The sequence below is a fragment of the Pleurodeles waltl genome, chromosome 11 (genome assembly GCF_031143425.1).
Source record: "Pleurodeles waltl isolate 20211129_DDA chromosome 11, aPleWal1.hap1.20221129, whole genome shotgun sequence".
NCBI lineage: Eukaryota > Metazoa > Chordata > Amphibia > Caudata > Salamandridae > Pleurodeles > Pleurodeles waltl.
The window spans coordinates 1245170-1269588 of NC_090450.1; the positions used below are offsets into that span (position 1 = coordinate 1245170).

Genomic DNA, 24419 nt, shown 5'->3' on the forward strand with positions numbered 1-24419 from the left:
TTTTGGAACTCCTTGGGTAAGTGTTCAATGAAATGTTGCATTTCATCCCAATGAGCTCTGTCGTATCTTGCCAAAAGTGCTTGTGAATTGGCAATACGCCATTGATTTGCTGCTTGTGCTGCAACCCTTTTTCCCGCTGCATCAAATTGCGGCTCTCCTTGTCTGGAGGTGGTGCGTCTCCTGAGGTATGAGAGTTGGCTCTCTTACGAGCTGCCCGACAACTACTGAGTCTGGTGTTAGTTGTGTTGTAATATAGATTGGATCTGTTGGCGGTGGCTTGTACTTTTTCTCCACCCTTGGAGTTATGGCTCTGCCTTTAACTGGATCCTGAAATATTTGTTTCGAATGTCTTAGCATTCCTGGGAGCATGGGAAGGCTTTGGTACTGGCTATGGGTGGAGGATAGGGTGTTAAACAGAAAGTCATCCTCAATTGGTTCAGAATGTAAGGTGATGTTGTGAAATTCGGCTGCCCTTGCGACCACCTGTGTGTAGGATGTACTGTCCTCAGGTGGTGACGGTTTTGTAGGATAGGAGTCTGGGCTGTTGTCAGACACTGGAGCATCGTAAAGGTCCCATGCATCGGGATCATACTGACTCATTGCAGTATGAGCTGGTGAGTGCATCAGTGGTGGAGTTGTTGCTGGTGATGCATGTATTGATGGTGGTGGAGACGGTGGTGGGGTTGTTTTCCTTGCCACCTTTGCCTGTGGTTGCTTGTCCTTTTGTTGAAAGGCAAGTTTCCTTTTTATTTTGATTGGGGGAAGAGTTGTTATCTTCCCTGTGTCCTCATGAATATGAAGCCTTCTTTGCGTGTAGTCAGGCTCTACAGCTTGAAGCTCCTCTCCAAATCTATGTAATTGGGAGGTTAATCCTTGTTCCTCTGTATAGGAACTAGTTTTCGGCTCTGAGGCTGGATGTTTCGGAACCGAAACCTTTTCGGAAGTCTTTTTAGGCTCCGAAGAAACCTTTTTTATTTTCGGCGTGGTGTCTCGGTGCCGAAATTCTTCGGTGCCGCTGTCTCTGTGCCGAAGTTTCTCGGAGCTGCTGTCTCGGCTCCGAGGTTGCTGTGTGGCGGTATCTCGACCGGAGTCGGATGACTTCAACACCAGCATGCCCTTTGTCGGTGCGCCTTGGATGGGTCACCTATTTTTCGGGTTAAGCCATGGCCTGTTGGCGGTGGCGTTCCCTGGGCTTTTGTGGACTTCTCGTGAGTCTTGATTTTCGACGTCTTACTCACGGTTTTGGGTGTTTCTTCGGCGTCGAGTTCTTCAGAATCCGACTCGTGGACGGAGAAAGCTTCTTCTTCCTCCTCGAAACGATCTTGACCTGTCGGCGTGGACGCCATTTGTAGTCTCCTGGCTCTTCGGTCTCTCAGCATCTTCCTCGACCGAAACGCTCGACAGGCTTCACAAGTATCCTCCTTGTGCTCGGGGGACAAGCACAAGTTACAGACCAGATGGCGATCCGTATACGGATACTTGTGATGGCATTTTGGGCAGAAGCGGAATGGGGTCCGTTCCATCAGCCTTGAAGTCGCGTGTGGCCGGGCCAACCAGGCCCCGACGGGGGAATCGAAAAAACCCCAAAGGGCCACCGGAGCTCTTCAAAATTCGGTGTCGATTTGTTCTAACTAACCCGATACCGAACGCAAACAATACCGACGTTTTTTTCCGAGATTCTAACTAACTTTCTGACCCGAAACACGGAGCGAAAAGGAACACGTCCGAACCCGATGGCAGAAAAAAAACAATCTAAGATGGAGTCGACGCCCTTGCGCAATGGAATCGAAATGGGAGGAGTCCCTCGGTCTCGTGACTCGAAAAGACTTCTTTGAAGAAAAACAACTTGTAACACTCCGAGCCCAACACCAGATGGCGGACTGTGCACAGCATGTGTATCTGCAGCTACACATGCAATTGAACATATACACACACACACGTAAATACATTGCATGGACATTTTTCATATTCTACTATACTCTTTTTCACTACTTCACTCTCCCGCCTGTGGACAAACAATCTAACAAAGGACTCGATGCCCATGCGCAGAATTACCGAGAGGAGAAGTCACTCAATCCCATGACTCGAAAACTTTCCTCAAACAAAAACAAGCTGTACTACTCTGAACCAAACACTAGATGGCGAGCTTATGCACAGCATGTGTTTCTACAGCTACACAGTCCATCGAACAGATAAATTTCTTACGTTGCATCCTGATGGATGCCTTTCCTAACACTGCAAACATTGGCAGGGGGTGAAAGACGCTTAATGGAGATATATGTGGTGAGACAAGAACTCATAGCACCCTAGGCAGATAACCACAGTACAAGGTGGAGTGTGACTGGTGCTCACGCCCAGAGAAACTTAACAAAATGCACCCTGTGTTGGCAAGAAAGGCAAACAGGGAGATGTCTGCCACACATGAGGGAATGGCGGTATAGCAAACTGAACCGAGCAGATATTCTGGCCGCAGTGGGAACGAAGTTGGAATATCCTTTTCTGCCGGGTCTTTTTTGTGGTTCTGGGCTGACTCCCTCATAGTTAGTACATCAAACAAAAGCTTCTCTCTTGATAAAGTGGTACTGGTAGGAGGCAGGAAAAACTAGCATAGCCTCATACTGCAAGGAAAGTGAACCACCACCATTGCATACTGGCACTTAGATTGTGACATGATAAAGGTGGAACGACTCACGGGAAAAACGCAAGATCAGGTCACAGACTTCGAGCTAACATAGAACCCACAGATCAGTTATCTATCAGTCTTCAAGCTTACTGTGCTATAACAAGACTACGTGTGCTGAATTTATCTACTAAAAGCAAGCTGAGAAAGTCGTCTCCTGAACAAAGTAAAGAATGAATGTGTAACTAAGACACCGTGAAGAGGGCACAAGTTTTTGCAATTTTAAAATAATTACTGAATGTGCTTTGAATGGAGGGGAGTAGGGTTGTCAGGGAGATAGAGTAAAGTGAAGAATTGATGTGAAATGAGAAAGCATAATGAAGAGAAATTAAATGTGCTGATTGAAGCTTTTTGAGCAGCTAAGTTTGCAGTATATCACAATGTTGTACATGGCCATCTCTGCAGTTACCCCTAATAATATTCACCCTCTTTTGCTGAATTAGATTTTGTTGGCCTTGGTCCTCTGTGCACTTTGCCACTTGTAACCAGTACTAACAAGCTTATGGTCCCCCGTTAAACATGGTAAGCTTGGCATATTTAATTTGCTTTTAAGTCCCTTGTAGAGTGGTATACCATACCCACAGGACCTGTAAATTAAATGCTTCTAGTGCGCCTGCCGCACTTATTGTGGCACCAACTCAAGTAGCCCCTTAAAACATGTAATATAACCCTCTAACCAAGCCTTAAACTCCCCTTTTATTGCATATAGATCACCCCTAAGGTAGGCCAGAGGCAACCCAATGGGCAAGGTGCACTGTAATTAAAAGGTTGGACATGTACTTTTAAGTCGTACATATACTGGTAGTGAAAAATGCCTACATTTCTTTTTCAGTACTGTGTGACCTACGTCTCCCTTACGATAACTTTGAGTTGCCTTATTACATTTAATAAGAGCTAACATGTGATTGGGAACAGGTGAGCATTTCACGTTTGGTGTCTGTGAAACTGCAATTAAACATCCTCTTTAATTGTAAAATCAGATTTTAAGTTACACTTTTGAAAATGCCACTTTTAGAATGTTGGCATTTTCCTGCCCTAAACTACATGGTGCCTGCAGCCTATCCTCTGTCACATGACAGAGTGTAGTTGGCAGACAGCCACACAATAGAGGGTTTAGGTGTGCGTGGATGAGCCATCAACTGGCATGATTGGGGGTGGGGGAGCAGAGCTGGGCACAGCCCCACTTTCAATGGAATAGGCTGTGCTCTGCCTTCACACAAAGGACTTGTCACTCCTGCATTGTTCTTGAAGGCAGCTTAGAGCCAAGAGGAGTCAGGAAACCTTCAAGCACTTTAAAGGGAATTCTCTCAAAACTTCTCCTACTTCAAAGAATGCACCATGTATAAAAAGGGGACCCTAAGACTTACGCTTCAGTTCACTTGCTGGACCTGGGGAAAAACTTTCAGAGGACTGCCTGCTGTGTACTCCGCAAGTCTGCTTTGCTGTACCTATAATATCTGCTTTGCTGCCTGAAGCATGCCTTCAACCCTCAGAGGCTTTGCCTGCTGCTTGAACGTTGTTTCATTACTAGCACCAGGACTACTAGAGTGACACCAAGGGCTAGTCTAACTTTAATCTATTTTTCTAAATTGGTGTGGAATTTATTCTTGTGTTGTATTTTCATTTTATTACTGTTTGTATACTGCATAAATACTGTGCACATTGCTTCTAAGTTTTGCCTGACTGCTTTTGTGCCATGCTACCAGAGGGTTATATACAGGTTAATTTAGGACTTTTTGTGGTTCACCCTGACAGGGATTGTAGCTGTTGCTAGAAAGGGGGCTTCGTCCCCTTTAACCAACACCCAATTTTTCACACTGTGTGAACGAATGCTTGGTTAAATCAAATGCAGCTGTCATGAGGGCTACTGGGGAGGGTTTTAGGATAAATTAAGAATCTTTAAGCATTAGGGGTTGGTTAGAAAGATGTTTTTCATTAGAAGAGGCCAGACATTTTTCTTGTGCTACAATGAAGTGAAAACATGTCAATCAGGGATGATATATGCTTTTCGTACATCTCGTTCTCATACTACAACAGCTAAGGCGCTAGTGTCACCCACGGTCCCCCAAACACTCTGGGTCTTCTCTACCTGTACATCTAATCTAACCATCAACCACAAATGATGGAAGTTGGGATCATAGGCAAAAAGTAAGACCTCGGACATGCCAAAAATCAACACTGAAGAAACAGAATACTCAATGTTATAATCAACAGCAGTTCAGACCTTGAAACTGGGGGGGCGCATCTCAAGTTGGGCACTCTGTATTATGCAAAATTACATTTCCAAGCTCTAGAAGACAAACGGGGCAAATGAGCTACACATACTTTTAGTTTCAAGATGTTCAGCAAAACAAGGAGGTGCAGTAGTGGATTTGAGATAATGATCTAACTTCAGATCAATTAACTGACGTGATTTCATCCTGCAAATTTAATAAGCTACTGCATGGAGAAGATCAGCATATTGTCTCTACAGTGTAGAGAAATCTGGAACATTGCTTTCTGAACCACTGCACTTTGGAACCGGCACTTCAATCACAGAATCGTCACATCACCGCTGCTGCGTGGAGAAATCTGGTGCAACATCCCAACTGCATGGAGATCCCCGACACATCTCTTGGCTGCATCCCACATTGTCATCACAAATTAAGGATCAAGGTAATTTTGTTCAGCGGGCCTAAGTGGGTCCCTGTATCCGGCCTGCGCTCCATTACGGCCCGCCTGATCTGATGACTTTGTCCTCGTCCGGCACAACCAGATATCCCCATAGGCGCTTACTGTTTCTATGCGCGATTTTATAATTCATTCTTCGAAAATTCATATCTCGACTTCTACTACTTGGATTTTTGTTGCTTTGTTGTTGTTTTAGTTATGAAATTAAGTTCTATTTTTAAAACTTGGTGAGGAGTCTTTTTATGGTGTTTTCACTATGTTACTCTTTGAAGTGTTGCATGAATATTTTACAAATCACCTCCTAAGTTAAGTCTGACTGCTCTGTGCCAAGCTACCAAACCCCCTAAGTTAAGCCTGACTGCACTGTGCCAAGCTACCCACGGTGAGCACAGGATAATTTACAGTAAGCTGTGACTTACCCTGTCTAGGATTGTGGTTCCTGTTTGGACAGGCTGCATACCTCTGCCAACCAGGAGCCCTATTATAGAAGTGCCTGGGGGAGCAACAGGCGTTTGCATCCACTTTGCATCCTCCTAGGGCACTTTGGTAATACAGAAGGGGCTGCAAATGCTTGCGCGGCCCATTCTGTAATACAGATAGGGCTGGTGCAATATATTGCCAGCGCTATCATTGGTGGGCGTTCTCTCATTTGCATGAGGGGGTGACCCCATGCAAATGAGGGAATTGCTTGCACCATATTACTGACATGGGTGCAGAGGCAAACATGCCTTTAGGAGGCCCACTGAAAGTCCTTCACAAAAAGGTGGCACACTTTGGGTGTGCCTTCTAAGCGTAGCCCTCAGGCTGGGGAGGGGGCAGAAAGCAGTCCCATGGACTCCCAGACTTCACCTTGCAGGAGAGTGCAGTCACTTACTGCACCTGCCTGCAAGAGGATCTTTAATTCCCTTTAGAAGTGCGGGCAGGGTGCCGCCTGCACAGAGACACAGAGCAGCTTTTAAACAGCTGCTCCATATTTCTATTAAATGTGCTGCCCTCGGGCAGCAGAGGTCCACGGCTTCCCTGGGGGAGCACATTCACTGTAATATGGCGCGCCTTAGGATCGGTGCGCTAGGGCGCCACTAAGGAAAGCACATTGTATGTGCAATACAACCCCAGAAACCCAAATTCTGATACCTGCCAATGCCAACTCAGCTTTTCATTCTCCAAAGGACAATAAATTCAGCACCCTAGAACTGGGCAACATTAACACTTGTTATTTATAGTGCTTAGACTTGGCAGATGTGTAGGGCTACATGTTAATAATAGAACACTCCAGAATCACAATATCACCTTAGACCCCTTTTCCCTGTGACCCGCAACTTACTTTAGAATTTGAACTTTTTAAAGTTGTAGATGAGTTACAGAGTCTATGAAATGGTGTCAATGAATTTAGCACAATCTGCTGGTTGAACTTTAGTATTTAGTCTATGGCAGCGGTCTCCATCCTTTTCTGTAGTGAGAACTGCTTCTGCTCAGAGAAAATCATTGCGCGATACTGAAGGCCAATCCACTCACGCATGGTTACCAGACACCCCCACAGCCATCCTCATTGATTTTATACCTAATGTCCACAGAGCTTAAGACTATGGCTTGAACAAAATACTTTGACTGGAGGCACCAGGACAGGGCTGCTGCCTGTGTGAGTGAGAGCGCGGTCTTTGGGGATGTATGAACATGTGTGCGTATGACTGGGATGTATGTGGATGGGTGACTGAAAGCCTTTGTTGTATGTGCTTCCCGCACAGGACATACCTTTGGCCATTTAAGGCACCGTTACACGTATAACACAAACATATAAGCAATTTTTTTTAAAGGGAGAAACTAAAAGTGCAGAGAACTGTCCTGCAAAAAAATGTTCATAATATGGAACTTTTTTTGCACTTTAAATTTCTCCCTCTTAAAAAAAACAAATGGCTGTATTTTTCAGTTATAAATATGTCACTGTTGTCTACCCGCCACTGGAAACAAGATGCTTGCTGTGTGTAAATGCTACACTTTGAAATGGGAGAAAAGTAAACTGAAGCGTTAACTTTATGTTTATATGAATTTCATAAAACTCATTTAATTGTTCTCCCATTTCAAAGTGTCACATTGACAAGTATCAGGCACCTTGCACCCAGTGGCCTGTAGACAGTGTCATATTTATGAGAGAAACATAGTCATATGTGCAAATAGGAGGACGCTTAAATTCTGAAACATGCTTCATTAAATATCACAAAATAATCGGCTTAATTTAAAGTGAAGAAAACAGACAATGTTTCAAAATAAGTATATTCACTTTAAATTACTCACATTTGAAAAAATGACAATACTTTTCAGCTATGCGTATGGCACAGTGTCTACTGGCCACTGGGAGCAAAAGGGCCGCTGTTTGTAAATGCAACACTTTTAAACCTTCCCTTAGCTTTAAAAGGAAAATGTGACCCTGTGGTCATTTACAAATGAACTCTGGGCTGTGAGCTACTCTGAAGGTGTCTGGAAGCTCCTGGTAGCTCGAAATGGACTGTTTGGAGACACCTGGTCTATGGACTGTACTTTAAGAGCTAGTAACTTGATAGATTTTACTCTAAGGGCTGAACTTTGATGGCTTAGGAATGTAGACTCAATTAGTTTATCGGGTGAACTCAAGGGGTTTGTAGTCTATCAACTGAACGTGAATTATGAACTCACATGCTTTACATTGTCTCTGAGTTAAAAGTGATGAGTTAAGAACTCAGTAAGTGTTTAGACTATGAGCAAATCTCGATCAGTTCATAGGCAATAGGTTAAACTCAATGAGGTAATTCTCATTGGGTTTTACAAGTTTACAAGTTGAACTTTAATGGATTAGAAAGATAAACATTATGAGCTTCTCGAGTGAACTCAAGGGGAGTGCAGTCTATGGTCTAAATTGTCTCTGGGTTAAATGTGGTGATCTTAATAAGGGTTTAGGCTATGAGCAAAGCCCAATGTGTTTATAGGCAATGGGTTAAACTGGATGGGTTTTAGTCCCTGATGACCTTCTACAATCTGTGTGCTGGACATGAGTTATCAGCACAATAAATGTTTTGCCTGCAGGTTGACGTCAAAGAATTTACAGTCTCCCAGCTGAACTAAAGTAACGGATTTTAGTAGACGAGTTATGAACACAATGAGTTTATTCTCTGTGGATTGAGGTACATTAGTTTTTAATCTATAAACTGAACTCACTGTGTTTTTAGTTTCCAGTTGAACATGTCTCCATTAGTCTGTAGGTTGAGCTTTTTAAACTACAGACTCAAAGTACCCAACAACAGAGGGCCCACAAACTTTAGCGGGTCCCACAATCAGCCCAAGCCTTTTGGTCACCTGTGAGATCCTATAACCACTGCAGCCCATCACCACATTTTGCGTTTGTCAAATTATTATTCAATACCAGAACGCCTGCGCCCTCACCTGCTCCGCAGTGCGCGACGTCCAGTACAGCCACCTCTCCTTCCAGTCCGGACCCACCATGTCATAAATCACAGATTCCGCTAGGACAGAGCAGAACATTTTAGGTTTATTTACAGAAACTGTCAGGAGGGCACAGAAGCATTCAACAAGAAAAGTTACTTCCATAGCCAGTATATCCACAATCCCTCTTATTTTAAGCTCTAAATATCTCCTGACTTTCCAGTATAGAAATCTTACTCCAGTGTTTCTCAAAATAAATGACTACATATTTCTGATTTGGGAAGTACCCAAAGCCTGGTGTTCTAAACCCATAACAAGTGTGACCGTGAGCCTTGGCGTGGGTTATTTTTTCATTTTACACAACGAGGACACAGCAGCATTGATCATCCACTGTCCTGTCCTGGATCAGGGAGTCAGATTTCCCATCTCTGATCTGCTGCATTATTTGTCTTTGTGGTTGACTATCGGTTTCATCTTTCTTCGTTGTGTTAAGCTTTGCTTGCACTCAGATATTAACAGTATTGACGAGGTAGTCAGAGTTTCCAAGCATGTTACCATGAAACAGAAACTCAAGCTTTTCTACCATTTTTGCTGGTAAGTCAAGAGTCCTGGTAGAAAGTTGGAATTTTCACCCCCAACATTTAATATGAAAACCTCTCTAAACCTCAGGACTACCGGAGTGAGATTTGTAAGTTTAAGTGTAAGTAAACAGTCACTCTAGCCATCCAGATTTTCATCGCATTGTGTAGGTATCTGAAACCCAAATTCTCAAAAACAGCCAGCACACTAATGCTCAGATTTTGCTTGTAATAGTTGAACAGTCCGGCGTGCAGCTGGAAGAACAGGTGTGGCCATTTAACACTATGCAGACAATACAAATATATTTTGCAGCCTCTTCCAAAATCTGAACTTGGTCAGATAGGTCCCCTTGATGTTTGGCTCACTTGGATTTCATATCCCACTGCAGAGCTTGCATTTACCACCTGGCATGATCGACGAGCAGGATACAGGAGACCATCAGTACCAGCAGCCTCAGAGTCACCCTCACTGAAATCCAAGACAGCAGCTGAAAGACCAGGATAATAGCCTGAAAGTCCTGGACTCTTTCCAGGTGGGAAGTAATAAAATGAACCCGAGTCCAGAATGGGTCCAATGAAGGGGAGCATCTGGGAAGGAATTGGCTGTCACTTTGGTACGCTAACAATGACCCTCAAAGATGACAGGAGGTTAACCGTACACTACTTGGGTTGAAGTCAGCCCAGGAGAGCCTGCGGTCACCAGCCAGCCGCTCAGGTAGTGGAAGACCAGCACCCCTGTTCTCCTGCGGTGTGATGCCACCACCGCCATCACTTTTGTGAACACCTGAGGGGCACTGGTGAGACCAAAAGAAAGCACAGCAAACTGAAAATATCCCTGTTCCATGATGACACCCAGGCAATGCTGGCAGGACAGGTATATGGAAATAGGCGGCCTGAGGGTACAACACTACCATTCAGCATCCAGGGTGTAGGGCAGACGAGATCTGGGCCAGTGCGAGCATTTTAAATTTTTCTTTACGAAGTAAGGCATTGAGAGGGCTCAGGTCTGAAACAGGCTAGAGGCCTCTGTTCTTTTTGGGCACCAGGAAGTAGCAGGAGTAACAACCACATCCTACTTCTGGCAGAAGCACTCTCTCAAAAGACCGTTTGACCAAAAGAGCTTTCACTTCCAGAAACAAAAATCTATCCTTTGTCGGTCGTGAAGGAGACTGCAGAAGGTGCGGCGGAACGGGCAGGCACAATGCTTCCACAATCCTTCAGAAAAATGTGTTGGACCCACCTTTCTGATGCTCTGGTTTGCCAACCCGGCAAGAGGTTTTGGGTCCTGCCTCCCACTGGGTAATCATGCTCCACTAAGGGCAAGCTGAAGGGGTTTTGCTGAATGGGTTGTGAGGTTATTGGGCTGGGCAGCCCATTGACCTTGGCAACGCAGTCACGTAGACCACAAAACTTCTCAGCATCCTGCCTGGGTTGTATAGGCAGGAGGAATGGGGTACCTCTGAAAAAACTGCAAAAGGACCAGTAGGGCTGATGTGGTTGGCAAAGTGGGGCAGATAAGCCCTTCGGCATGCCATGGCTCTGCTCTCCTCAAGGGTGGAATCTGCCTCGTCTCCAAACCGGCGAGTTCCATTGAGGGACGACTTGATATCACCTGAAAAGGAGGTGGACCGCAGCCACACACAGCAGCGAATCGTAACACTGCTGCTGATGGCCCACCCGATGTAATGGGTGGTCTACAAGTCACCACAGATCATGAACTTGGCATTTCGGCTGTCCTGAATGGCTCGGGCAAGGACAGGTCAGAGATCTTCAGGGCACCTGTAAGGACTTGAGCCATCAAGCTCCAAAGGGCGCTGGCATAGCACCCCAGCAGGAAGCTGGTATTCACTGACCTGAGTGCCAAGCTGGTGAATGAAAATTGTGTTTGGCAAAGGTTTCAGCACATTTTTACTTTATATCAGGGGGAGTAATTTGGAACATGTTGTGAGTAGCTTTTCTTGCAGACACTTCCACCAGCAAGCTTTCGGGGAAGAGCAGCAGAGATAAAAACGCAGGATCACGGGGTGGCAGAGTGATAGAGTCATGCAATGTATTGGTTGGCTGGTAGACCCAATCAATATTTGGCCCATGCTCCCAATAAAGTGTGTCTGTTAGGCTTCATTAAAGGGCAGAAGGGCTACAAAAGATGATTATCTAGGATGTCATTTCTGTCAGTAAATTAAGTCTTTACCTTCAATGACGGAAACTGGAGATCAAGTACTTCAGACGCCCTACACATTATGTTGCCGTGGGAAGTGGACTCCTCTGTGACTTGACAAAGGGGTGAGAGAAGGCCCGTTTCTGAGGAGGTATTGAGACCACTGGCTTCCTGCAAGTCATCATACCATCGTCTTGGTAGGGCTGACCGCAACCATCACCCACGTCATAATCAATATGTGAGTCTGTGCCTAAAAGAGTATTGTAGCGTAGCTTGACTAACCTGTGGATGCAGCACAGCAAGCAGGGGAAGCTGCGCCACATCGTCCCAGAGACGGGTGTGGATCGTACCACCGCTGGTGGCATTTGGACTGGAGCCAGAGGTGTCGTAACAGGCTCAAGGGGCCACATGAGGCAAGCCCACTGGGCACACTCCAGGTGAAAGGACACTCGGCTCCTTGGGACCCAAAGGCACCCCACAGGAAGTCGGTAAAGTCAGAAAGAGCTGGAGCACGGCTGCGCAGAAATCTTCGATCTCGTATGGAGTGCCCCAAAAACTTAGGTTGTGCCAGAACTAGTTGCGGGATCGTCTTTTAGTCAGCAGACTGCAGACATGAGTTTCAAATCCATGGCACTGCCCCCCGCGTATGCTCAAGAAAATGTGAGTGGGAAGAGGGGGCTCGAGCCCTGCTTGGATTTGTTATGTTTCCTATTAGACTTACTGAACGATTTGGATCACGAGGAAGACTGACCTTGCAAGCAAATCTGGTGACTACTGGAGTGAGAGCTGACCAAACCAACTGGGGGCTGTAAAGTTTTACCTCGCTGTCCCAGACAGCGTTCGGGTTCATGGATGCATAGTCACTGCAGGCCTTGGAGTTGGGAGTCAACCACAGACATCACAAACACACCTGTAGGGGGATCTGCCTCTACAGGGCTTAAAATCTGTTGCATTAGTGGGTGACATCCGTACCACAATGTAGGAAATTTGGTGAAGTATAGAGGTAAAGTGTCTCAGAGATAGAGCACTGGATCAGAGTCTGGTGGCGTGGAAAGAGAGGGACTGACGTCAGCAGGCGCGAGTAGGCCCTGGACCGGTTCTGCATGTCAATTTCAGAGCAGAACGCTACTGGTGATGAGACACACGGAGCCACCCACCTACGTACAGAGGTGCTGCTGAAGAGTTTCTGGATCTAGTGTAACGCTTGCGGAGTATTCAAAGGTGAGGAACATGAAACTAGAAGTCTCTATCAGAAACAAAGTGGATAGGGCATCAAAGCTGGGGGGTAATGTTAATCTACTGTTGACATGATAAAGCTATTTTAAGTCGTCAGTCTTGCAACACAGGAGACTTATTTTTTTTCTATTTTAAATGACAGCTCCAAATTCTGCCACAAGGTAAGAGGTGATCAACTAGTTTTTTCTGCGTACTGTCTTGGACACTAAAGCACTATGGACACAGACCGAGTACTACGTACCCTTGCCCGACATTTTCCGACACCAAGAAAAAGAATGCAATGTAAACGTACTGTCCTTGAGGCGACTCTGGAGTGTTTCTTCCATGAAATGGATGGCTGCGTCCCACTGCTGCTTGTCCGATATGGAGCGATCTTCTAAGGCATTGTGCTGAATAACCCTCTGTGGAAGCACAAAACAAACTAGGTTGGCAGGTGGTTTTTGGAATGAGAAACCAAATAAGAGAAGAAAACAAAGAAACGTGGCATGAAAAAACATGTGAAGGTTCATGTATGAACTGATAAAAAACAAAAAACAATGGTTAAACATCCTAAAACCTTGAAGCAAAAGTAGACTTGGGGCAGCTATGGGGGTCGTCACAGCTAGAAAGTTAATTTACACCATCAAACAATGGTCATATGAAAGTCGAGGACAGAGTGTATCACATTGTCACTAGTCGGTCACTAGTCTTCTTTCCAGGACTCAAATGCACAATGTATCACATTGTCACTTGTCTTCTTTCCAGGGATCGACTGCACAGTGTATCACATTGTCACTAGTCTTCTTTCCAGGGGTCGACTGCACAGTGTATCACATTGTCACTAGTCTTCTTTCCAGGGGTCGACTGCTCAGTGTATCACATTGTCACTAGTCTTCTTTCCAGGGGTCGACTGCTCAGTGTATCACATTGTCACTAGTCTTCTTTCCAGGGATCGACTGCACAGTGTATCACATTGTCACTACTCTCTCACTAGTCTTCTTTCCAGGAGCCGGCTGCACAGTGTATCAAATTGTCACCTGTCTTCTTTCCAGGGATCGACTGCACAGTGTATCACATTGTCACTACTCTCTCACTAGTCTTCTTTGCAGGAGTCGACAGCACAGTGTATCACTTTGTCACTAGTCTTCTTTCCAGGAGTCGACAGCACAGTGTATCGCATTGTCACTAGTCTTCTTTGCAGGAGTCAACTGCACAGTGTATCACTTTGTCACTAGTCTTCTGTGAAGGAGCCGACTGCACAGTGTATCACATTGTCACTTGTCTTCTTTCCAGGAGCCGGCTGCACAGTGTATCACATTGTCACTTGTCTTCTTTCCAGGAGCCGGCTGCACAGTGTATCACATTGTCACCTGTCTTCTTTCCAGGAGTCAACTGCACAGTGTATCACTCTGTCACTAGTCTTCTGTGAAGGAGCCGACTGCACAGCGTATCACATTGTCACTAGTCTTCTTTCCAGGAGTCGACTGCACAGTGTATCACTTTGTCACTAGTCTTCTGTGAAGGAGCCGACTGCACAGTGTATCACATTGTCACTTGTCTTCTTTCCAGGAGCCGGCTGCACAGTGTATCACATTGTCACCGGTCTTCTTTCCAGGAGTCGACTGCACAGTGTATCACTTTGTCACTACTCTGTCACTAGTCTTCTGTGAAGGAGCCGACTGCACAGTGTATCACATTGTCACTAGTCTTCTTTCCAGGAGCCGACTGCACAGTGTATCACTTTGTCACTATTTTCTTTCCAGGAGCCAACTGCTCAGTGTATCACATTGTCACTAGTCTTCTTTCCAGGAGCCGACTGCACAGTGTATCACTTTGTCACTACTTTGTCACTAGTCTTCTTTCCAGGGGTCGAATGCACAGTGTATCACTTTGTCACTAGTCTTCTTTCCAGGAGCCGACTGCACAGTGTATCACTTTGTCACTAGTCTTCTTTCCAGGAGCCGACTGCTGAGTGTATCACATTGTCACTAGTCTTCTTTCCAGGGGTCGACTGCACAAAGTATCACTTTGTCACTACTTTGTCACTAGTCTTCTTTCCAGGGGTCGACTGCACAGTGTATCACTTTGTCACTAGTCTTCTTTCCAGGGGCCGACTGCACAGTGTATCACTTTGTCACTAGTCTTCTTTCCAGGAGTCGACCGCACAGTGTATCACTTTGTCACTAGTCTTCTTTCCAGGAGCGGACTGCACAGTGTACCACTCTGTCACTAGTCTTCTTTCCAGGAGCCGACTGCACAGTGTATCACTTTGTCACTAGTCTTCTTTCCAGGAGCAGACTGCTCAGTGTATCACTTTGTCACTAGTCTTCTTTCCAGGGGTCGACTGCACAAAGTATCACTTTGTCACTACTTTGTCACTAGTCTTCTTTCCAGGGGTCGACCGCACAGTGTATCTCTTTGTCACTAGACTTCTTTCCAGGGGCCGACTGCACAGTGTATCACATTGTCACCAGTCTTCTTTCCAGGGGTCGACTGCACAGTGTATCACACTGTCACTAGCTAATCACTAGAATACTGCACAGTGTATCACACTGCCACTAGTTCATCATTAGAATACTGCACTGTGTATCACAGCCACAACTCAGTCACAAGTCTTCTTTCCAAATGTAGCAAGCTCCTGTCCACAAAGAATGTGGCAGTGTGGTGTATGCACCATTTACCAAGCTCCGATGGCTCTTCACTCAGATTACGTGCCCAGATACCTGCTGTAAGAACATTCCGTTTGTTTATACAACAGTGGTTTGACAGGACTCACCTGAATACGATTTATACATTCATGATACATGAGTCTATGCTTGGGTGGATTGCACTGACCGTCCGTGACTGGACTTCACCATTTGTCACTTGAGAGATTTTCTATTAACCTAGAACTAGCGCAAGATCTTCCGCTGGATCCCCGCCGACACTAGAAAAACCGTGACCCACGCCCTCGTCACGAGCCGCCTGGACTACGGCAACACCCTCTACGCTGGGACCACCGCCAAACTCCAAAATCGCCTGCAACGCATTCAAAACGCCTCGGCCCGCCTCATCCTCGACGTACCCCGCAACAGCCACATCTCCGCACACCTGAGACACCTGCATTGGCTCCCAGTCAGCAAAAGGATCACCTTTCGACTTCTCACCCACGCACACAAAGCCCTCCACAACAAGGGACCGAAATACCTCAACCGACGCCTCAGCTTCGACGTCCCCACCCGCCTCCTCCGTTCCTCTGGCCCCGCGCTCGCTGCCGTCCCTCGCATCCGCCGCTCCACGGCGGGTGGGAGGTCTTTCTCCTTCCTGGCAGCCAAGACCTGGAACTCCCTCCCCACCAGCCTCAGGACCACTCCGCATTCCGGAGACTCCTAAAAACCTGGCTTTTCGAGCAGCAGTAACCCCCCCCTTTCCCCTAGCGCCTTGAGACCCGCACGGGTGAGTAGCGCGCTTTATAAATGTTAATGATTTGATATGTGCAGCTTTCTATCACGTGTGATCACACAGAGTTCAAATATCTGACAATTCTCTTTGTTTCCAGATGTTTTTAATATACAGACTGGACAGATGTATTCCTGTGTTTTTTGCATCAATGTACGTAATTGTGTTTTTTTTTTCCTACAGAGAAACTTTGGCTTTATGGCCATACATCTAAAAGAGTATTTACTGGATTAGGCCAACCATAAGGTAAACAACACAATCTTATATGAATGAAAAAACCTTATTCAAGTGAATGTGGTAGAACTATTGTGGTGTGGAAAATGTCACTTACCCAGTGTACATCTGTTCGTGGCATTAGTCGCTGCAGATTCACATGCTGTGCATAGTCCGCCGTCTGGTGTTGGGCTCGGAGTGTTACAAGTTGTTTTTCTTCGAAGAAGTCTTTTTGAGTCACGAGACCGAGGGACTCCTCCTACTTTGGTTCCATTGCGCATGGGCGTCGACTCCATCTTAGATTGTTTTCCCCGCAGAGGGTGAGGTAGGAGTTGTGTATGCTAGTAATAGTGCCCATGCAATGGAATGAATAAGTATGTACAAAATGAAGGTTAAAGTAATATATTTACAAATGTACAAATGTTGAAGAATTACTTCCAAACGTCTACAGGCTGCCGGGGAGGCGGGTGGGCGCATGTGAATCTGCAGCGACTAATGCCACGAACAGATGTACACTGGGTAAGTGACATTTTCCGTTCGGTGGCTTGTGTAGCTGCAGATACACATGCTGTGCATAGACTAGTAAGCAGTTATCTCCCCAAAAGCGGTGGTTCAGCCTGTAGGAGTGGAAGTAGTTTGAAATAAAGTTCTTAGTACGGCTTGACCTACTGTGGCTTGTTGTGCAGATAACACATCTACACAGTAGTGTTTAGTAAATGTATGAGGCGTAGACCATGTTGCTGCCTTACATATTTCGTTCATTGGAATATTTCCTAGAAAGGCCATAGTAGCACCTTTCTTTCTGGTTGAGTGTGCCTTTGGTGTAATAGGCAGCTCTCTCTTAGCTTTAAGATAGCAGGTTTGAATGCACTTAACTATCCATCTGGCAATACCTTGTTTTGATATTGGATTTCCTGTATGAGGTTTTTGGAATGCAATGAATAGTGTTTTGTGTTCCTAATTTCTTTTGTCCTATCAATGTAGTACATTAGTGCTCTCTTGATGTCTAATGTATGTAGTGCTCTTTCAGCTATTGAATCTGGCTGTGGGAAGAACACTGGTAATTCCACTGTTTGATTTAAGTGGAACGGTGAGATAACCTTTGGTAAGAATTTTCGATTTGTTCTTAGAACGACCTTATTCTTGTGTATTTGAATAAATGGTTCTTGTATGGTAAACGCCTGTATTTCACTTACTCTTCTTAGAGATGTGATGGCAATGAGAAATGCAACTTTCCACGTTAAGTATTGCATTTCACATGAATGCATGGGTTCAAAAGGTGGACCCATGAGCCTTGTTAAGACAATGTTGAGGTTCCATGAAGGAACAGGTGGTGTTCTTGGTGGTATAATTCTCTTTAGGCCTTCCATAAACGCTTTAATGACAGGTATTCTAAACAGGGAAATTGAATGAGTAATCTGCAGGTAAGCAGATATTGCGGTGAGATGTATCTTTATGGAAGAGAAAGCTAGATTAGATTTTTGCAAAAGTAGTAAATATCCTACTACATCTTTTGGAGATGCATGCAATGGTTGAATTTGATTATTATGGCAGTAATAAACGAATCTTTTCCATTTACTTGCATAGCAGTGTCTAGTGGAAGGTTTTCTAGCCTGTTTTATGACCTCCATACATTCTTGTGTGAGGTCTAAGTGTCCAAATTCTAGGATTTCAGGAGCCAAATTGCTAGATTCAGCGATGCTGGGTTTGGATGCCTGATCTGTTGTTTGTTTTGCGTTAGCAGATCTGGTCTGTTGGGTAGTTTGACATGAGGTACTACTGAAAGGTCTAGTAGCGTTGTATACCAAGGTTGTCTTGCCCATGTTGGAGCTATTAGTATGAGTTTGAGTTTGTTTTGACTCAATCTGTTTACTAGATATGGAAGGAGAGGGAGAGGGGGAAAAGTGTACGCAAATATCCCTGACCAATTCATCCATAGAGCATTGCCTTGGGAGTGCCGGTGTGGGTACCTGGATGCGAAGCTTTGGCATTTTGCGTTTTCTTTTGTTGCAAATAGATCTATTTGAGGTGTTCCCCAAATTTGAAAGTAATTGTTTAGTATTTGGGGGTGAATTTCCCATTCGTGGACTTGTTGGTGATCCCGAGAGAGATTGTCTGCTAGCTGGTTCTGGATCCCTGGAATAAATTGTGCTATTAGGCGAATGTGGTTGCGAATTGCCCAATGCCATATTTTTTGTGTTAGGAGACACAACTGTGTCGAGTGTGTCCCCCCCCTGTTTGTTTAAATAATACATTGTCGTCATATTGTCTGTTTTGACAAGAATGTATTTGTGGGTTATCATGGGTTGGAATGCTTTCAACGCTAGAAATACTGCTAACAGTTCTAAGTGATTTATGTGGTACTTTCTTTGATGAATGTCCCATTGTCCTTGGATGCTGTGTTGATTGAGGTGTGCTCCCCACCCGGTCATGGAAGCATCTGTTGTTATAACATATGTTGGCACTGGGTCTTGGAAAGGCCGCCCTTTGTTTAAATTTGTACTGTTCCACCATAGAAGCGAGATGTATGTTTGGCGGTCTATCAACACCAGATCTAGAAGTTGACCCTGTGCCTGTGACCATTGTGATGCTAGGCACTGTTGTAAGGGCCGCATGTACAACCTTGCGTATGGGACAATGGCTATGCATGAAGACATCATGCCTAGTAGTTTTAATACTATTTTTGCTTGTATCTTTTGTGTTGGATACATGGCTTGTATGACTTTGTGAATTGTTTGAACCCTTTGTGGACTTGGAGTGGCTATCCCTTTTATTGTGTTGATTGTCGCTCCTAAGTATTGTTGTGTTTGACACGGCAAAAGTTTTGACTTTGCATAGTTGATGGAGAAACCCAGCCTGTGAAGTGTCTGTATGACATACTTTGTGTGATGTGAACACTTTGTTAGCGTGTTGGTTTTGATTAACCAGTCGTCTAAGTAGGGGAACACGTGTATTTGCTGCCTTCTGATATGTGCAGCTACTACTGCTAGGCATTTTGTAAAGACTCTTGGCGCAGTTGTTATTCCGAATGGCAACACTTTGAATTGGTAATGTATTCCCATGAATACGAACCTTAGGTATTTCCTGTGCGAAGGATGGATCGGTATATGGAAATATGCATCTTTTAGATCTAATGTTGTCATGTAGTCTTGCTGTTTGAGCAGTGGGATTACGTCTTGTAATGTGACCATGTGAAAATGGTCTGATTTGATGTAGGTGTTTAGTGTTCTGAGATCTAGAATTGGTCTTAGTGTTTTGTCCTTTTTCGGTATTAGAAAGTACAGTGAGTAAACTCCTGTGTTCTTTTGTGGACCTGGTACTAATTCTATTGCGTCCTTTTGCAGTAATGCTTGAACTTCTAGTCCTAGAAGATCTACATGCTGTTTTGACATATTGTGTGTTTTCGGTGGGACGTTTGGAGGGAATTGGAGAAATTCTATGCAATAACCATGTTGGATAATTGCTAAGACCCAAGTGTCTGTTGTTATTTCCTCCCAAGATTTGTAGAACTGGCTTAGTCTTCCCCCCACTGGTGTTGTGTGAAGGGGTTGTGTGACCTGTGAGTCACTGTTTATTTTGAAGGGTTTTGGGACCTTGAAATTTCCCCCGGTTTCTTGGGAATTGTCCCCCTCTGTATTGTCCCCGAAAACCTCCCCTTTGATATTGTCCCTGGTAGGTAGGTGGTCTTGTTTGTGAGGTGCTGGTTTCTGTGGGTTGACCTCGAAACCCTCCCCTAAAAGTAGTTTTACGAAATGTGCCAAATGTGCCTCTGCCCTGCGGGGAGTAGAGTGCGCCCATGGCTTTGGCTGTGTCGGTGTCCTTTTTTAATTTTTCAATTGCTGTGTCCACTTCCGGCCCAAACAATTGTTGTTCATTAAACGGCATGTTAAGCATAGCCTGTTGAATCTCGGGTTTGAACCCAGAGGTGCGCAGCCATGCGTGTCTCCTTATGGTGACTGCAGTATTTATTGTTCTTGCAGCTGTATCCGCTGCATCCATAGAAGAACGGATTTGGTTGTTGGAGATATTTTGTCCCTCTTCAACCACTTGTTGCGCTCGTTTTTGGAACTCTTTGGGGAGGTGTTCGATGAAATGCTGCATCTCGTCCCAATGAGCCCTGTCGCATTGTGCTAGGAGTGCTTGGGAGTTGGCGATGCGCCACTGATTTGCAGCTTGTGCTGCAACCCTTTTCCCAGCTGCATCGAACTTGCGGCTCTCCTTGTCCGGAGGTGGTGCGTCGCCTGATGTATGCGAGTTGGCTCTTTTACGAGCTGCTCCTACGACTACTGAATCTGGCGCCAGTTGTGATGTAATAAAAGCAGGGTCTGTAGGCGGCGCTTTGTATTTTTTCTCCACCCTTGGAGTTATTGCTCTGCTTTTAACTGGCTCTTGAAAAATCTGTTTAGCGTGCCGTAGCATTCCCGGGAGCATGGGAAGGCTTTGATAATGGCTATGGGTGGAGGACAGGGTGTTAAAGAGGAAGTCATCCTCAATAGGCTCCGAATGTAGCGATACATTATGAAATTCGGCTGCCCTGGCTACCACTTGTGCATATGCTGTACTGTCCTCAGGTGGTGAGGGCTTAGTTGGGTACGATTCAGGGCTATTGTCCGATACTGGAGCGTCATAGAGGTCCCATGCATCTGGATCATCTTGGCTCATGGTGGTATGAGCTGGTGAATGTGGTGGAGTTTGTGCCGGTGATGCATGGGTTGACGGTGGTGAAGAGGGTGGTGGAGTTACTTTCTTTACCACCTTTGCTTGTGGCTGCTTGTCTTCTTGTTGGAAGTCAAGTTTTCTTTTTCTCCTGATTGGGGGAAGAGTGCTGATCTTCCCTGTATCCTTTTGGTTAAAGATCCGCTTTTGCGTGTGATCTGGTTCTATTGTTTGTAATTCCTCCTCAAATCTGTGTTTTTTTAGTTGGGAGGACAGTCCTTGTTCCTCTGAGTAGGAACTGGTTTTCGGTTCGGTTGCCGGGCGTTTTGGCACCGAAACCGTGACTTTTGATTTTTTCGGCTCCGACAAGATCTTTATTTTTTTCGGTGTTGTGCCTTCTCGGTGCCGAACATCTTCGGTGCCGTTGTCTCTGTGCCGAGCAACTTCGGTGCTGCTATCTCGGTGTCGAACCTTTTCTGCACCACTCTCTCGGTCCCGAGATTGCTGCGTGCCTGTGTCTCGACCTGAGTCGGACGACTTCGGCACCAGCTCGCCCTTTTTCGGTGCCGATGGACGGTCACCTACTTTATGGGTTAAGCCATGGCCTGTTGGCGGTGGCGTCCCCTGGGCTTTCTCTGTTTTTTCGTGTGATCTTTGTTTCGACGTCTTACTCACGGTTGGTTGCTCTTCGACGTCGAATTCTTCGGAGTCTGAATCTGGGATGGAGAATGTTTCTTCTTCCTCCTCCTCGAACCGTTGTTGTCCTGTCGGCGTGGACGCCATCTGCAACCTCCTGGCTCTTCGGTCTCTGAGCGTTTTTCTCGACCGAAACGCGTGACAGGCCTCGCACGTATCCTCCTTGTGCTCGGGGGACAGGCACAAGTTACAGACCAAATGTTGGTCCGTGTAAGGATATTTATTGTGGCATTTAGGACAGAATCGAAACGGGGTCTGTTCCATCAGTCTCGATGTTGCACGCGGTCGGGCCGACCAGGCCCCAACGGGTGATCGAAATTACCCCGAAGGGCTACCGGAGCTTCTTCAAGATTCGGTGTCGATCTGTCTAATCTAACCAGATACCGAACGAAACAATACCGACGGATTTTTCCGAGATTCTGACTAACTTTCCGACCCGAAACACGGAGCGAAAAGGAACACGTCCGAACCCGATGGCGGAAAAAAACAATCTAAGATGGAGTCGACGCCCATGCGCAATGGAACCAAAGTAGGAGGAGTCCCTCGGTCTCGTGACTCGAAAAGACATCTTCGAAGAAAAACAACTTGTAACACTCCGAGCCCAACACCAGACGGCGGACTATGCACAGCATGTGTATCTGCAGCTACACATGCCACCGAACATATAAATACACTGACCTAAGCTTAGTACTGTTACTGGGTTGCCCTGCTGTGGTCCTCAGAGTATTCACGCCAGCCCGTTTAAACCCAACCTCTTTCTGGGTTAGCCTGTAGGTGAAGAGTGTTTCACCACACTATGCGCTATTTGCGTAGAGTTTTTAGCTGGGTGTTTATAGGAAAGTGTCCCTTTTTGACATGGTCACCACCGGTTTTTGCCTGGTATGTGATGCAATTTTGACTGAAAGTGCACTGGGTTCCAGTTAACAAGGTTGCCATTGCCAGATCTCTTTCCCTAAAACTGTGCAATTGTTTCCCAGTTGGCATTACCTTGGTGAAGAAGTGGACCTGAGAAATTCCCATGTCCCCGGAGATCTCACAAGTGGAACCCCACCTTGTTGGTTCCCCCTGACTGGATCCCCAGGATTCACCGGAAGCTTCTTTTAAACCGGCCCGATCCCCATTGACTAAAATTGGGCACCCAATGCCGTACTACACCTCTGCACCTGGCCGCCCCACTGCTGCGTGGTGTGACTTGTTGGCATGGTCCTGACCCTTGCCCAAAACTCACATTAAGTCAAGGAGATTGGTCCCGTAAGTCGCTGTACTGTACCTGTTTAGCCGTCTTGTTTGCAGCTTACAAAAATTGCACTGTGCCAACTTTTCAAAACTGTAAATGTTTTCTTGCAAAACATACTTGCCTGATTGTATAGATTCTGCTGCCTAAATATATATAAAGATACTGGCTATTGTTAAAATTGGTGTGATCTCCTTCTTGAGTCGTGTGTCTCATTTATTGATTGCATATGTATTTGGAAGTGTCTTGTACTTCTCTCCGATAAGGTTAAGGCTGCTCAACCATACTACCCTCTTAAAGAGCACCTTGAGACTGCTAGAGCGAGCCCCTGTCCGCTAGTAAGGAGAACGCCCAGACTCTTGGCACAATAGACTTGTTTTGATACATCGTATAAGGAGCCAGCTTCCTATAGTGCTCCACTGGAGGATAAGACTTTAGTGGTTAAGATTAGACACTCTCTGCTCAGAGGGAGTTTAGTTTTGTTTCATATTAATGATCAGGTTTTTAAGTAGAAAGGTGGAAGAGTCTAATAAGAAATGTCCCAAAGGAAAACAACCTATCCAGGATATTTTTTACTTCAATGAATATTACAGAAATATGTAGGAAATTAATTGTGGGGACTGACTCTGGAGGATTTGTGGGAACCAACTGAATTTTGAGTGCCTGCTCCTCAAGTATTTGAGATGAACCAACAGCAAGTGTGGTCCGTGGAGGTCAATGTTCCTATGGGGGAGGGGCAAACTTTTTCAAAGTCTGTGATAAATGAACATTGCCATTTCTCTGGTCTTCCTGCTCTAAGGGGAGTTGAGATGAAATATTGTGTATAGAGTTGGAGAGTCATGCACGTAGTTGGGGGTCCTTGAATATTAGAATACATTTGGGAAAATCTATTAAATTTGCTTGTTCAGAAGCCTCAGAAGCTGACATCATGCAGAACATGGGGGTGCTCAAGGATTTCCAGCTGCACAAAAACATAACTGTGGCAGATCGTCTTTCAAATATACAGTTTGAAGTACAGGGCGAGCACACAAATGGAAACGAGGGGGGGGGAGATCGGGCGACAGGATTTTCAGTCAGTGATAAATGAGGATTTGCAATTGTACACATTCGGTCCATCATTTACAAAAATAATGTACAAAGAAAAGAAACAAGAACTTAAATGTATGGAGGAACAAATTATGAATGTGATGGAGTAGGGTATCGAGGGAAGCAAGAGGTACAACAGGTAACAGAACTCTCAAGATAACTCTCAACAGATCTGCGTGGTACAGGACTTCAGGTCAAGGAAGACAGAATAGAGTCTCAGGCACAATTAGGGGAGCAAATGGAAGAGGCTGAAAGTGAAGTGATGGGGAGTGAGGCAAGTACAGAACAGGTAGTCGAGCCTGCACTAATGCTGAGGCAAGAGGACCTACCAAAGCGGCAGAAACTGTGTGTCTGTGGCAACTTGGAGGAGGCCGGTTTGGA

At 45.5% G+C, this 24419-nt stretch overlaps 1 protein-coding gene across 8 annotated transcripts in view; it reads right to left on the bottom strand.

Annotated features, from left to right (window-relative positions):
- OPA1 (OPA1 mitochondrial dynamin like GTPase) overlaps positions 1 to 24419 on the bottom strand; it is a 278588-nt gene that overhangs the window by 119810 nt on the left and 134359 nt on the right. For all 8 annotated transcript variants that reach the window (XR_011199307.1, XR_011199308.1, XR_011199309.1 and 5 more), the window contains 2 exons: positions 13029 to 13137; positions 8765 to 8844 (listed from right to left, as the gene is read on the bottom strand). Coding sequence is in view for 5 of the 8 variants with exons in the window: in XM_069212739.1 (XP_069068840.1) it covers positions 8765 to 8844; positions 13029 to 13137 (189 nt within the window). In the remaining 3 variants the exon portion in view is untranslated. The remainder of the gene's footprint in view (positions 1 to 8764; positions 8845 to 13028; positions 13138 to 24419) is intronic.